The following is a 14,662-nucleotide window of genomic DNA, read 5'->3' as shown; positions in this document are numbered from 1 at the left end:
TCTGAAAAGGTCGAAGCTGAGCTTTGGAAGGTTTATTTAATTATTATGTATGGAGGTGAGAGCTGGACCATAAAGAAGGCTGATCGCTGAAGAATTGATGCTTTTGAATTATGGTGCTGGAGGAGACTCTTGAGAGTCCCATGGACTGCAAGAAGATCAAACCTCTCCATTCTTAAGGAAATCAGCCCTGAGTGCTCACTGGAAGGACAGATCCTGAAGCTGAGGCTCCAATACTTTGGCCACCTCATGAGAATCATAGAATCATAGAATCATAGAATCATAGAAAAGACCCTGATGTTGGGAAAGATGGAGGGCACAAGGAGAAGGGGACGACAGGGGATGAGATGGTTGGGCAGTGTTCTCGAAGCTACCAGCATGAGTTTGACCAAACTGTGGGAGGCAGTGGAAGACAGGAGTGCCTGGCGTGCTCTGGTCCATGGGGTCACGAAGAGTCGGACACGACTAAACAACAACAATACTTTAAACCCACCCACGATCTCCACTATCGTTTTATTACCCACCCTTCACCCTGAGGTGGGTTACAACTATTTAAAATATCGTGACTATTCAAATATCAAAAGGGCTGTCACATGGAAGGTGGAGGCAGCTTGTTTTCTGTGGCTCCAGAGGCGAAGACCCAAACCAAAAGATTCAGATGGCAAGAAAGGAGATTTTGAATAGACATTGGGAAGAACGTTCTGACAGTGAGAGCTGCCCAGGAGAAGAGACTCCCTCGGAAGGTGGTGGATTCTCCTTCCTGGGAGGTTTTCAAACAGAATCCATCTGTCAGGGATTCTTTAGCTGTGATTCCTGCATTACAAGGGGTTGGACAAGATGAACCCTGGCATCCCTCCCAACTCTACAATTCTATAATTCTACAATCCATGAATATTCATAATTAAAAACAGTTGAAACATATTCCATTCACAAGAATGAAATATGCCACAGGTCAGGGTACATGTTCAGCATTTGCCAGAAGCTGTGTAGTCAAGGGGCCAGGAACACCACTGTGTGTACATGGAGTTCCACACTTTAGGGGCCACCACAGAGAAGACCCTCTCCTGGGCTGCTGCCACCACCCCTTGAACTTCTGAGGGAGGTGGAACCACCAAGAGGAACCCCTCTGTTTATCCTAGCACCTGGGAAAGACTGTAGGGAAGGAGGTGGTCTTTCAGGTATGTTTTCAAAGGATGTTACAAATCAGTTAAAATACAAACACCTAAAACAAAAAATCCCAAGTCAGACGGAGCAGATAAAACATACCTAAAACCAACTGGAGATCAGCCTTAAGATCATCTTGAGGAGCAGACCTTACAACAACAGATACCAATACTGGCAACCCAGAAGAAAAGCACAGGCAAACGGATATAGTAGGTAGGCCTTAACCTGGTGCCAAGCTGCCAGCAAAGTCAATTGCAGGAATTCCTTCCAGGAGAGCAATCCTTCTGAATACCAGTTGCCGGAAACCACAGGAGAGAGTGTTTTTGTGCTTGGATCCTGCTTTCTCATTACCTGTAGGCATCTGGTTGCCCACTGTGAGAACAGGATACTGGAGTGGATGGGCCATTGGCCGGATCCAGCAGTATTGTTCTTATGTTCAAAGCTGTGGGGCCACCACAGATAAGGCCCTGTCTCATGTCACTCTCCTGATGCATCTCCCTCAATCATGGGACTATGAGAAGAACCTCCCCCACAGATCAAAGAGTCCGGGAAGGGCAGGCTGATGCAGGCTGAGGTGCCCTTTAGGGGATGCTCAGTGCCTGAGGCTGGCTGCAGCTGGGGTTTGTCAGAGGCTTGGCCCAGCTGAAATGTGTGTCTACAGAGCCTCACAGCTGTGTGGAAGGCACTTTCCTTCTTGGGCAGAGGAAGCAGATGCCAGAGGAGCAGCACAGATTTGGAAGGAAGAGATACTTAGAAAGCAAAGCATTGCCTCAGCATGGGAGGCACAGCAGGGACCGATGGGGAATTCTTTCTGGATGGTAACAAGCCAGGAAAGTAAACTCTGTGTGAAGGGAGGAAAGGATGGAGGAAGACATTTGCCCAGTAACCCTTGGGAAAGCTCAGTGTTGAGAAGAGTCTCAACCCTCCATACTTAGAGCAAGAGGCACAGAAAGATCTTTCTGATCGAACGACAAGGTTTTTGGGGGTTCTGAGAGCACCCACAAGTTGGGGAGATTTCAGAGCAAGTAGGACACTGCGCCAAGGTGCAGAGTCATACCACAACATGAGACTGTGTCCAGTTCTGGGGTTCTCAGGGGAGGCAGTCAATGTCCCAGTCAACCAGAGAGCAATTCAGCACCTTGGAGAGCTCCAGGGAGCCCTGCTGAGGTGCCTATAGGAGATGTCTCTGTAGGGAGCTGGAGTCAACTCAAGTATTACATAGGCCAGCCAGTCCCAGCTCTGGAGTTCCAGATGGTTAAGATTAGCAAAAACATCCCATGAAGGAAAAGCAGAGCAGCATTCATCATTCAACCAGCAGAGCAGACAGAAATCCCTTCACAAAGTGGGGAGAAGAGAACAGTGGAAGGACTGGCCAAGCCATGGGCCTGTTGCAACGATCAACATTTCCCCCTAAGGAAGAGTCAGCCAGATCTTCTGGGAACTAAGGTGGGGAAGTATCTCTGCCTAGTGCATGCAGGTCTGATGGGAAATGCAGAAAGGCCTCCCCTGACGTCCCAAGTGCTAAGGCGTCCAGAAGCAGACAGTCCTTTAAGGATCCTTGTCCCGAGCTGGTTTGCAATGCTTTAAATGTAGTGGCCCGCCCTATGAACTGGGCTCACAGACTGGTAAAATTGGTACAGCATCACAGGTTCCACTTTAGGTCAAGAAGTTAGCAGCTGTGTTTTGGCTCGGTGAGGACTTCCCAATATTTTTCAAACGAAGCCCCTACAGCGATCCAATGCCGTAGTAACTGCAGCATGTCTGACTGGAGTAAGGAGAATCAGCTTTTTTTGTTCTCTCAGAGAAAGGACACTCAGGTTCTTGCAGGGACCTGACTAAGCTGGCCAAAGGTGGTCCTCTCCACCTTCAGCTCCAAAGGTGCATCCAGCATCACTTCCAAACTGCACTTCCTGACTTTTCAAGCCGTGTTCAAAACCATCTGAGATGGAAGAACAACCTGCTCCCTAAACAAGCACAACCAGGCATGTGCTCAAACCTCTACAGCAGTAATAATAATAATGATGATGATGATGATGATGATGTTATTATTTGTACCCTGCCCATCTGACTGGGTGTCTTCCAGTACCGTACTGGCCCGAGTATAAGACGCACCCGCAAATAAGCCGCACCATTAAAATTCAAGGTTTATTTGCTGGTGTGGCCCGCCTCCCGGCACTACTGCCCTGAACAGGAGATGGCTGGCAATGGTTCTCAGCACCCTGCTTCCCAAGCCGGTGCCAAGCTGGTGCTGGGGGAGGCTTGGGAGCGGCGGGTGGACTGCGCACCGTTGCCCTGCACTCCTGGGCTGCTTCGGGGGGGGAGGCATGCTGCTTGGCCGGCAGTCTCCCTCCCTTCCCCCTTCCTTACGGCAACTCAGAGGAGGCTTGGGAGACGAGGTCAGGATGGGTGCTGCTGTCCTGCACCCTCAATGGCTCTCGTGGGCAGCTGTTTATGCCGCGATATGGTAAGGTCGTGAATATAAGCCACACTTTTCACAATCAGAATTTGGAGGGGGGGGGGAGTGTGTCTTATATTTGAGCCAATACGGTATATACAAAAACATAACAAAGCATTGCAAAAACAGTAGTTGCAAAACCTTATTAGGCCAACATAAACTCATCCTCACTGCCCCTTACCCTAATACATTAAAAAAGCATAATTCAGAGTCATCGTTTGCAGAACCCAATACAGCAGTGCAATAAAATTTAACACAGTAACTATTTATTTAGGATCCAATTAAAACTATGTAGTTTAATTAAGCCAACAACACTGGTGAACTCGATCTGGTGATACCAGCTTTTCGAAGCCATTTGCACCTTCTGTCCCCCCCCCTTGCCTGTTAGTGCCCCGCTAGGTAATACCACCGCCTGCTTTGGGACACACTGCTCTATAGACAACTACAACAGCCTTCGTCAACCTGGTGCCCTCCAGCTGTGGTCCAAAATATCTGGAGGGTCCCAGGTTTATAACAGGGTGACTGAGGGGGCTTCCTATGTTTGAAAACCTTGACCCCAGAGGAATCCTATGCACCCTTTATGTCACTGCTGGGCTTCCCACCTACTCAAGGTCAGTTTGGGATCTCCTTCGTCGCACCAAGAAACTGCAAGAGAAAGCCAAGACAGCTTCTGGCACAAAGCTTAGCATTTCTCCAAAGGGTCCTGCGGCATCCTGGGCCTTACCTCCCTCTTGAGGGCTTCACTCTCCACGTGGCGGAGATTGTTCTTCGCCTGCACGTAGATCTCGGCCGTGTGCTGAACTTCTGGGGGGTTTGGCGCCGGGTAGCCAGGAGGGGGAGGGAGCACCTTGGTGTCGGGGGGCGGGGGAGGCGCCGGGAAGTTTGGAGGTGGGGGTGGGGAGGCCTCACCCCCCTTCTTGCTGTTCCCGGGGGCGAGGTCGGGGTTCAGCATGTCCATGTAGGTTTGCATATCTGTGATCGTCGTACCGGGAACTCCTGGAGAAAGGAGTCAGAAGAGAGAGAAAGAGAGAGTGCAGACTGAAATATTATTTGAAATTTGTGATGCTTTAAAACAGCCTTTGAAATACCCTTTGACATTTGCAGTCTACAGACAGTCATTTACCCTTGCTAGATTCAACATGCTGCCATCTGCCTTATTGCAAGGCAGATTCAAGGGTAAACCATACGTGGAACGAGTCTGCCCCTGTGGATTTAATGGAGGTAAAAATTGTCTCTCGTGCTTTGTTACATTGCCGTTTCTACGGGGATATATGCTCAGTATTTATTACCCCTGCTATGCAAAAATCTACCAATGAATCCAAACTTCAATGTCTAAAATCCTTGGTAGAGGACAAGGATCCTGAAATCACGTTAAGGGTAGCCAAATTCTGTGTGATTTCCATAAAACATAGGGAACAAGCTGTGCTTATCATAATTATTAAGGCCTTAAATGATAATTTTAGGTTATATGTTAGTGACTAAGTTTTAATTTATATATATTTTTAACTGTTGCTTTATCTGTATTATCCCTGTTATACCTAATTGCAAATTCAAATATATCCCTACCATGTTTTATGACTTCCTTGATATTGTATGTGGGCTGGAACTGGTCTGTGACCGAAATAATAAAATTCATTTGCAGTCCTTTGAAACATCCTTGGAAATTTGCACTTCTCCACATTTCGTAGCAGAGGTCTCCAAAAATCGGTGCACAACATATGGGAGACACAAGATGAGCCCTGTTGGGTCCACCTAACTCCAGCATCTCTACATCTTTCTACAGTGTCCAATCAGAAACATCCAGGAAGCCCACAAAGCCTGAAGGCAAGAACCTTCTCCAGTTTTCTGTCTCCAGCAGGTGCAATTAGTGAAAGATTGCTTTGGCTCACCCTGAGCCTGTGTGGCTTTAAAAGGGAGGACCAATTAACCTCTTCGCAACGTCCTTATTTGAAATTATTTTCAAAAGAAAGCATAGCAGCTTTTGGAAATGCAGGCATTGCTTGCTGCTGTGCTGGTAACGTTATCTAGTAGCCTGGCAATGAGGCACAAATCTGTGCCACAAGGTGGCACTCTTCCCTTGGCCCTGATCTGTATGTGTGGCCAGTTCTGGAAACTGAGCCTTATGAGGACAGGTTGAGGGAGTTGGGGATGTTTCGCCTAGAGCAGAGAAGACTGAGATGGGAAATGTGAGCCATCGTCAGATATCTCAAGAGCCGTCACATGGAAGAAGGGGAAAGCTTGTTTTCTGCTGCTGCTCCACCAGGAAGAATCAGAACCAGTGGATTCAAATGAGAGGAAAGGAGATTCCAACTAAACCTTTGGAATAACTTTCTGACTCTTAAGAGGCGTTCAGCAGTGGAACAGACTCTCTCTGAAGGAGGCGGGTTCTCCTCCATGGGAGGTTTTTAAACAAAAGTTGAAAGGCCGTCTGCCAGGGATTCATTAGCTGTGATCCCTGCATTGCAGGGGGCGGGCAGAGGGTTTGGTGGGCAGTAGCTCCATAAATAGCAACACCCTAGTGGTCCCGGGCCCTAAGGTAGTCAGATTAGCCTCAACCAGAGCCAGGGCCTTTTCAACACTGGCTCTGGCCTGGTGGAACGCTCTGTCTCATGAGACCAGGGCCCTGCAGGATTTGATTTCTTTCCGCAGGGCCTGTAAGGCAGAGTTGTTCCGCCTGGCTTTTGGCTTGGAATTAACTTGATCCCCTCCCCCTCTTTCTTTTTTCCCTCTGTGATGGAGCTCCTACTTGGGGACTTCCCTGGCTTTTTTCTGGCCCACGTAGGACCAGTCTGGATAGTTAGCCTTGGTGAAGACTTGACATTTTCATCCCAAAAAAAGTTTTTGAGTTTCTGCTGAAATGAGGCTGCATTTTAATGTTGTATTTTAATCTTGTTCTTTAAGTTGTATTTCAATCAATTGTTTTATATCTGGTGTTAGCCGCCCTGAGCCTGGTCTTGGCTGGGGAGGGCGGGGTATAAATAAAAATTATTATTATTGGAGGACCCTTGGAGTCTCATCCAACTCTATGATTCATTGGAGGTTTTTAAGTGGAGGTTGGGTTTGTCATAAGATTTTGTTGAAGTTTTTTCATGGTAAAATAGGATCAAAGAAAACTGATCTAAAATTTTTAAAACAGAGAAAGAAGAGCAGAGGTTGGGTGCTCTCATCTGTCAGATATGATCTTGTTGAGATTTCTGCATTGGAATAAATGATCCTCCAGGTCCCTTTTCTGTAGTGGATCTCAGTTTGTAGAATGCACTCCCCAGGGAAGTTTGCCTTGCGTCTCCACCCCCATCATTCTGCCTGGACGCTGAGGTCCAGCGCCGAGGGCCTTCTGGCGGTTCCCTCATTGCGAGAAGCAAAGCTACAGGGAACCAGGCAGAGGGCCTTCTCGGTAGTGGCGCCCGCCCTGTGGAACACCCTCCCATCAGATGTCAAAGCGATAAATAACTACCTGACATTCAGAAGACATCTTAAGGCAGCCCTGTTCAGGGAAGTTTTTAACATGTGATATTTTACTGTATTTTTGGTTTTTATGGAAGCCGCCCAGAGTGGCTGGGGAGGCCCAGCCAGATGGGCGGGGTATAAATAATAAATTATTATTATTATTATTATTATTATTATTATTATTATTATTATTATTATTATTATTACGCCTTCATTATATATATTGTAGGCGCCAGGCAAATACATTCCTCTTCAACCAGGCCTTGGGTAGATTAATATGCTACAGTCTTTTAAATGTGTATGTGCAAACACAGGGGTTATTGCTTCGTGGTTTCGGTTTGATTGTTCACTTGTGTTTCATGCATTTTATTCTGTGACCCACCCTGAGAGCTTTAGATGAAAGGCGGCATGTAAGTTTGATGGATAAAAAACAAATAGATCAAACTCTGCAAATCGATGGTGCGATGAATTAACACCCCCACCCCTGCCGCCACCTCCCACTCCCAAGAGCAACTTTGCAACAGATGGCAAGTGGGGAAGGGCAAACAGACCCCAACACACACACACACATACGTATGTGTAAGGGATACTTACTGCAGCCTTGACTGTTCCTTTTCTCCCCGGTGCTAGACTGGCTGGAGTTGCAGGAGTCGTAGTTGGAGAGGGTGCTGCTGGGGGACCCGAGGTCAAAGTGGGCCTGCGGGGCAGACATGGTGGTGTTGGGCGACGACATCCCAGAGTCCGGCTGCTTGAACTCCAGGTCCGTCGAAGGATCCCGCGAAAGGACCCTGTGCTCCACACTCTGCAAGCCACAGGCCAGAAGTGTCAGTTAGAGGTGAGAAAGGAGCCACTCCGCACCAGGCCACGCTCAGGTGGCCCCCTCCTCGAAAACGGGTCCGCCTGGCTTATTGGGTGGTTGCACTTCTATCCCCACCTTCTGTCCTCCAAGGAAGTCTGGGGGGGTGCGTGGTTCTCCCCCTCCTCATTTGTCTCTCGCAACAACCCTGTAAGGTAGGTTATTCTGAGAGGCAGTGACAGGCCCAAAGTTGCTCAGTGAGCTTTGTGGCCAAGTTGAGGTTTCAAACCCTGGTCTCTCCCAGGTTCTACTCTGATGCTCAAACTAAGGCCTGCGGGCCGGATAAGGCCCAAGGGACTCATTTATCCAGCCCGCAGCAGCCCCTGCCGCCCACTCTTACCGGTACTGCGCTGCACGGCTGCCCACTTCTGGGTCGGAAGAGCACCGGAAATAGCTTGTGCGCATGCACAAGCGTTATTTGCACATGCGCAAGCATTATTTTCTGTGCACTTCCGGGTCGGAAGTGTGCTGGAAATAGCATGTGTGTGTATGGACACGCGCTCCCCCGCCCTCCAGCCTGCCACATGATCGGCACTGGAGACACCATCCCGAGGCGCGGTAAGTTTGCTGACCCCGCTCTAACCACTAGACCACACTCCCTGTGTCTGCATCTAAAGAGGGGCTCTGCACTTGACAGGGGACAGGCCAACTCTTGCCAAGTTGGAGAGGACTTCCCTGGCCAATCATGGGTAAGAATCCCAAGAAAAATGATTTTTATACAGCACCACAGTTAAAATTTCTCCAATTTATTTATTCGTCTTATTGCGTTTATATCCCACCTTCTCTCAAGGTGGTATACACCGTTCTTCTCCTCATTTTTATTCTCACAACAACCCTGTGAGGTAGGTCTTCCTCATGGCTGAGTGGGGATTTGAACCCTGGTCTCCCCAGTTCCTAGTCTGACCCTCTAACCACTACACCATACTGACTCACTTGCATCGGTCCCTGACAATGAAAAGGCAGGGTATAAATACAAAGATGGGGCTGATAAAAAGAAGAAGAAGCCAAGACCAAAAGCCTTGAGAGCTGATGCCGAGGCAAAGTTTGGAGAACAGATGGATGGCTTCAGCTGGGGATTAAGGGGTTAAAGCCAACATGGAAAAGTGGCTTTTGAAAGGGGGGGGGGAGAGGGAGGAGGCACCACATGGGGATCCCTGGAGGGTGTTTCAAGAGACCCCTTGATTTAGGCTGGCCGGCTCCCTTACCCCACTCACAGGTTTTCCACCGGGCTGTAATTCTGCATCACATCCTTCCCAGATGCGACGCCCCAGGCTAACACTCGCCCTGGAGACTCCTTGGCACATCCCACAACAGGCACACACACACACACACACACACACACACACACACACACACCAGGACACCCCCCCTTGCTTACGTTGCCCATGATCCCTGGAAAGCCCCTGGTCCCCTTGCTCGGCTCTGGCGCAGCCCAACCCTTCGGTCCGACCTCCTTGGCATGAAGGAAAGCATAACACAACAGCACTGGCTGTGTCCCCGGGGGGGCTGCTGAGTGACAGCAGCCCTTCTGCGAGCCCTGCTGGGCATCATTAGCCCGGCTGCCCTGGGTAACACACCAGCTGCCAGCCTCCCATTGGCCTCCTCCACCTGCTCAAGAAATATTTTTGTCCTCCCAATGGGGAGGCAGGGGAGTTGAGTGTGAGAGTGGAGCTGTAGGAAGGGAGAGCCTGCAGGGAGGGAGGGCTGTTCCATGCACCTGAAGTCATTCCCATGTAACACACACACACACACACACACACACACACACACACACACACAAAATGGCCCACAAAGGCAGAACGATGATCCGTATCAGAGGAGTGCAAGTGCCCATCTGCATCTGGTTCTGCCGAAGAACCTCCTACTGCTCAGGAATGGTTCACATGGGCTGGGCCCATCATTTCATGACTGCCACACTCATAGGAGCCAACTCCTAGGGGCCGAGGAGGTTTTGCCCCCCCCCATAAAATATTTGAGGGGGCTGCCCCTCTCCAAGTTGATGGGCATTGTCACTCAAATGGTATGCATCGACAGAGTCATGTGATCAACTAAGTGGGGCAGCGCTTGCCTGAGCCCCCCCCCCACCATATTTTATTGAAGTTGGCACCCCTGGTCACACTTCATGATTGCCAACATGCAGTAGTGGTTAGAGCATGGGTAGGCAAACTAAGGCCCGGGGGCCGGATCTGGCCCAATCGCCTTCTAAATCTGGCCTGCGGACGGTCTGGGAATCAGTGTGTTTTTACATGAGTAGAATGTGTGCTTTTATTTAAAATGCATCTCTGGGCTATTTGACATGATTCTCACCATGTTTTCCACCGTGCGCAGGTACTTGGCGCAATGCAGGTGCCCGTTGTAGTCTGCAAGGTCGGCCGCCGTGTAGCCATCCTGGTCGCGGATGCCCAAGTTTACGCCGTTCACAACGAGGATTTGACAGCACTGAGAGGAGAAGAGAAAGGCAGTCAGCCCACGGGAGGAAGGACCACCATCAAGCCTCGAAAGGAACAAGGCTGCCTTCTTCTCAAGCTATGGCATGCCAGAGAATCATCTGTTCTAGCCCAGAGCTTCCTTCTTTTGCAGCAAACCTCCAAAGTTCCCTTTTATGCACTGTAGGGGGTTGGACTAGATGACTCTTGGGGTCCCTTCAATTTTACCTGGAGATACGGGGAGACTTGCATGTCCCTACCCAGCATTCTGGGGCCCAGCCATGCCCCCATATATCTCCAGATCACTGCCCCAGCCTCACAGAGTCCTGTTTCCATAAAGGACAACTCTATTCTTCATGCTTTGGTATCTGCAACAAAATGTTGCAGCGTGTCTTCCTCACCTCTAAACATGTACACTCATTCTCAGGAAGGGCTGCAGCTCAGCAGTAGGTTCCAGGTTCAATCCCCAGCTGCATCTCCAGGCAGGGCTTAGAGAGACTACTGCCTGGAGCTCTAGAGAGCTGCTGCCAGTCAGTGCGGACAATACTAAACCAGGTGGACATCCCTGTAGTCCACCTGTTTAGGGTTGCAGCCACTTAGCCAAGTTGCCTCTTGTATCAGCTGTAACTAGACCTAGCAAGCCTATTTTTCCAGCTGACACTTGACATTCCTCTCCGGACTATGTTTCTTGGGGTGGTTTGCCCTCTTAAGGCAAAGAAAAACCTCTTACACCAATAGCTCAGCTGGTTAGAATGTGGTGCTGATAACGCCAAGGTTGCAGGTTCGATCCCCGTATGGGACAGCTGCATATTCCTGCATAGCAGGGGGTTTGGACTAGATGATCCTCAGGGTCCCTTCCAACTCTCCAATTCTATGATTCTAAGAGGTTTTGTTGTTTTTTATTTTTCAAAACCCTGTACTTCTGCAAACCTCATGAACGCACCCCACCCCCCACCCCAGGACGTTGATATCTCCCTCTAGTTTCGCCATAGCCTTGTTTTGGCTCCATCAGTACTCATCAGCTGTTTTTGCCATTACCGTATTTTTCGCTCCATAAGATGCACTTTTTTCCTCCTAAAAAGTAAGGGGAAATGTAAGTGTGTCTTATGGAGCGAATGGCGTTGTGCAGAGAGGGAGAGCTGCGCAGTGCCCCTTTAGCGACGTGCCTGTCCTGCAAAGCCGGAGGAGGAACAGAAGGGGCTCCTTCGCTGAAGGGGCGCTGCGCAGCTCTCCCTCTCTGTGCAGTGCCTCTCCTGCACAGCGATCCCGCTTGCTGTCCTGGCTTCTGCCTTAGCCGTGCGCAGCCTCTTCCGGGCAGGGGGAGCCTTCATCCCGCTGCCCTGAAGAGGCTTGGCGCGTCTATCCCAGAAGCCAGAACAGCCAGAGGCTATCGCAGAAGCCAGATCCCTCTTGCTGTTCTGGCTTCTGGAATTCAGAATATTTTTTTTCTTGTTTTCCTCCTCCAAAATCTAGGTGCGCCTTATGGTCTGGTGCGTCTTATAGAGCGAAAAATACGGTGAATATTTGGGGGTTCTTTAAGTGCCTTATGCATTTCACATACATTAGTCAGAAATCTTTCCAACAACTCTGCAAGGTAGATCAGACTTCGCCTTCTTTCACGGACATGGTTTCTGCACGCTAAGGCAGGGAGATAGCAACCAGCTAACAACATTTTGTGGGTTTATGGCTGAACGAGGGACTTCTGGCTGAACTGAGGCCCCACTCACAGCATCCAATTTGAAGCATTATGATGGTAATTTAAGCAATCATTTCTGCACCCAAAGAATCCTGGGAGCTGTGGTTTGGTAACGGTGCTGAGAGTTTGGTGCTGAGAGCCCCATATCCTCCTTCAGTGACCTGCAATTCCCAGAGCGCTTGAACGATTGATCTCTTTTGACAGGGAACTCTGGGAACTGTAGCTCCAGCAGGGAAATGGGAGAGGCCTCCTAGCAACTCTCAGAACCCATAATAAGCTACAGCTCCCAGGATTCTTCGGGGTTGTTGCAAGAGGTATGATAAGTGCTTCAAATGCATACTGCAAATGTGGCCTGAGAAGCAACCCTGGATAAAATTCCATGCACTTACAGGGTAGGACAGACCCTATTCTCTGCCCCTACAGACCACACAGCAACTGCACAGCCCCTCTTCCTACTTCTCTTCCTGGCCGTCAAATTGCTTTGCGTCCCGGCCCTCCCTACAAGACACTCGCGAGGCCGACCGCTTGTGGATTCACCTCCAGCTCCCCGTTTTCAGCTGCGTCGTGCAAGGGGGTCCCGCCCCAGTGGTCCGTGGTGATCTCCCCTCCGTGCAAAAGCAGCCAGCTGAGAACTTTGGCGTGGCCTCGGCTGGCGGCGAAGTGCATGGCGGTAGCACCGTCGTCGTCTTGCTCGGAGAGGCTGATATCCGTGAAGCTCATCTGAGGAATGAGAGATAAATGGCAGGATATATATTATATACCACGTTTTGTGCTCTATAAGACTCACTTTTTCCCTCCTAAAAAGTAAGGGGAAATGTGTGTGCATCTTATGGAGCGAATGCAGGCTGCGCAGCGATCCCTCTTGCTGTTCTGGGTTCTGGGATTCAGAATATTTTTTTTCTTGTTTTCCTCCTCCAAAAACTAGGTGCGACTTGTGGTCTGGTGCGTCTTATACAGCGAAAAATACGGTAAATGTGGTAGAGTGTCTTCTCTGTCTTTCTCTCTCTTGCTTGCTTTCCCCCCACTATTCTAGTTCTGTAGACTAGTTCGATTCTTATTGTATTTTATGCTGAAAATTTTCAATTAATTTTTTTTAAGGAATGAGAGAGAGAGAATGAACGAGAGAGAGAAGGCAGGATAAACCCCCCCAACCCCTGAAATAAAACAGGCCAAGAAGCTCCATTCCAGCAAGTGCCACTGGAGAGGATTCCGATACAAATGCAAACAAATGCAATTTGCTTATAGGTGACCACTTGAATGTTGCTTGGGCAGCCTTACTGGGCCCCGCGTTCTGATCCCTCTCATGCCCAGCCTTCGCTGCAGCCCTGAGCAGCCCTCACCAGCCAGACGATGACGGTGTTGTGGCCCATCTGGGCAGCGGCGTGGAGAGGGGTCATCCCGTCGTTGGCGCGTAGGTGGGGGTCCGCTCCGCAGTCCTTGACCAAGTACTGGATGATTTCCAGGTGGCCCTCCTGGCAAGCTAAATAGAGAGGTGTGGCACCATTCTTGGTTTGGGCACTGACCGAACTGCAGGGGCGAGAAGACGGAAAGGAAGAGTGGGTGAGAGGGAAGTGTTCCGGTTTGCTAATGTTCTTTGGAACCCGAACATCCAACGTAGCTTCTGCGGCTTCCGATTGGCTGCAGGAGCTTCCTGCAGCCAATTGGAAGCCGTGCTTTGGTTTCCGAACATTTTGGAAGTCGAACGGACTTCCGGGACAGATTCCATTTGACTTCCAAGGTACCACTGTAGGTTTGAGGTGGACTAAATTGGGGGTTTTTGCAATCCTCCTCAAACCTGTGATTTTTTCTCCTATCAGGGAAAAAGGCAGGATGTAAATAAGAATAAGAGTAAGAATCATATTAATAGAAAAGGAGACTGCTAAAGTGATCAAACCAGTTTCTTTGTTAGGTATACAATGGACGCTCGGGTTGCAAATGTGATCCGTGCGGGATGCACGTTTGCAACCTGCAGCATTCACAACCCACAGCATGCGCAGGTTGCGATTCGGCACTTCTGCACATGCGCAAAAGCGATTTAGTGCTTCTGCGCATGCATGACCGCCGAAACCCGGAAGTAACCCGTTCTGGTACTTCCGGGTTTTGGCGGTCCGTAACCCAAAAAACGCGCAACCTGAAGCGTCTGTAACCCGAGGTATGACTGTATAGCCCTAGCCATGTCTCTTAAGGATCTGCTTGGTCGTGTACGCTTGGGTTAAAGCGTTGCCTCGGAAATTAAACAGCTGGAGTCACTTCTGGAAGGTGATTGGGAGAGCGCGTCTCTCTCGTCCAGCTTCCCTAAGTCTCTGTTGTTCTCTCTCTCACACAGAGACCTATAAAATAGCCCTTTGGACCAGGTGACTTGAAAGAGCAACTTCATTCCTAACTGGCCTGTTTGATCATTATGATTAGCAGGCAAAGCCCCACTGGTAGCATAAGTCTGCTTAGTGGCAACCAGGTGAGGGTCTCTGGAACAAGTATTTCTGTTCCTGCAGCGCTGCCAGGAGATACCTGGGAACTGAAGCAGGGAGCTTTTCAATGCAGGGCAGATGCTCCAAGACTGAGCCACAGACCACCTCTCCTTGCTCAGTGCTGCCACTTCTGTACCCCATGCTGCATGCAGA

General features: G+C 49.6%; 1 protein-coding gene across 1 annotated transcript in view; it reads right to left on the bottom strand.

Annotated features, from left to right (window-relative positions):
* The window catches only part of ESPN (espin), a 111,840-nt gene that overhangs the window by 60,480 nt on the left and 36,698 nt on the right, over positions 1–14,662 (bottom strand). The window contains exons 3-7 of the mRNA XM_081201486.1: positions 13,382–13,568; positions 12,579–12,761; positions 10,227–10,358; positions 7,658–7,865; positions 4,341–4,612 (exon numbers count right to left, since the gene is read on the bottom strand). Of these exons, the coding sequence (XP_081057612.1) occupies positions 4,341–4,612; positions 7,658–7,865; positions 10,227–10,358; positions 12,579–12,761; positions 13,382–13,568 (982 nt within the window). The remainder of the gene's footprint in view (positions 1–4,340; positions 4,613–7,657; positions 7,866–10,226; positions 10,359–12,578; positions 12,762–13,381; positions 13,569–14,662) is intronic.

Source organism: Podarcis bocagei, assembly GCF_964188305.1.
Source record: "Podarcis bocagei genome assembly, chromosome: 7".
Lineage (NCBI taxonomy): Eukaryota > Metazoa > Chordata > Lepidosauria > Squamata > Lacertidae > Podarcis > Podarcis bocagei.
The sequence above is the reverse complement of the archived record's forward strand: the minus strand, read 5'-3'. Positions and strand labels throughout refer to the sequence as shown.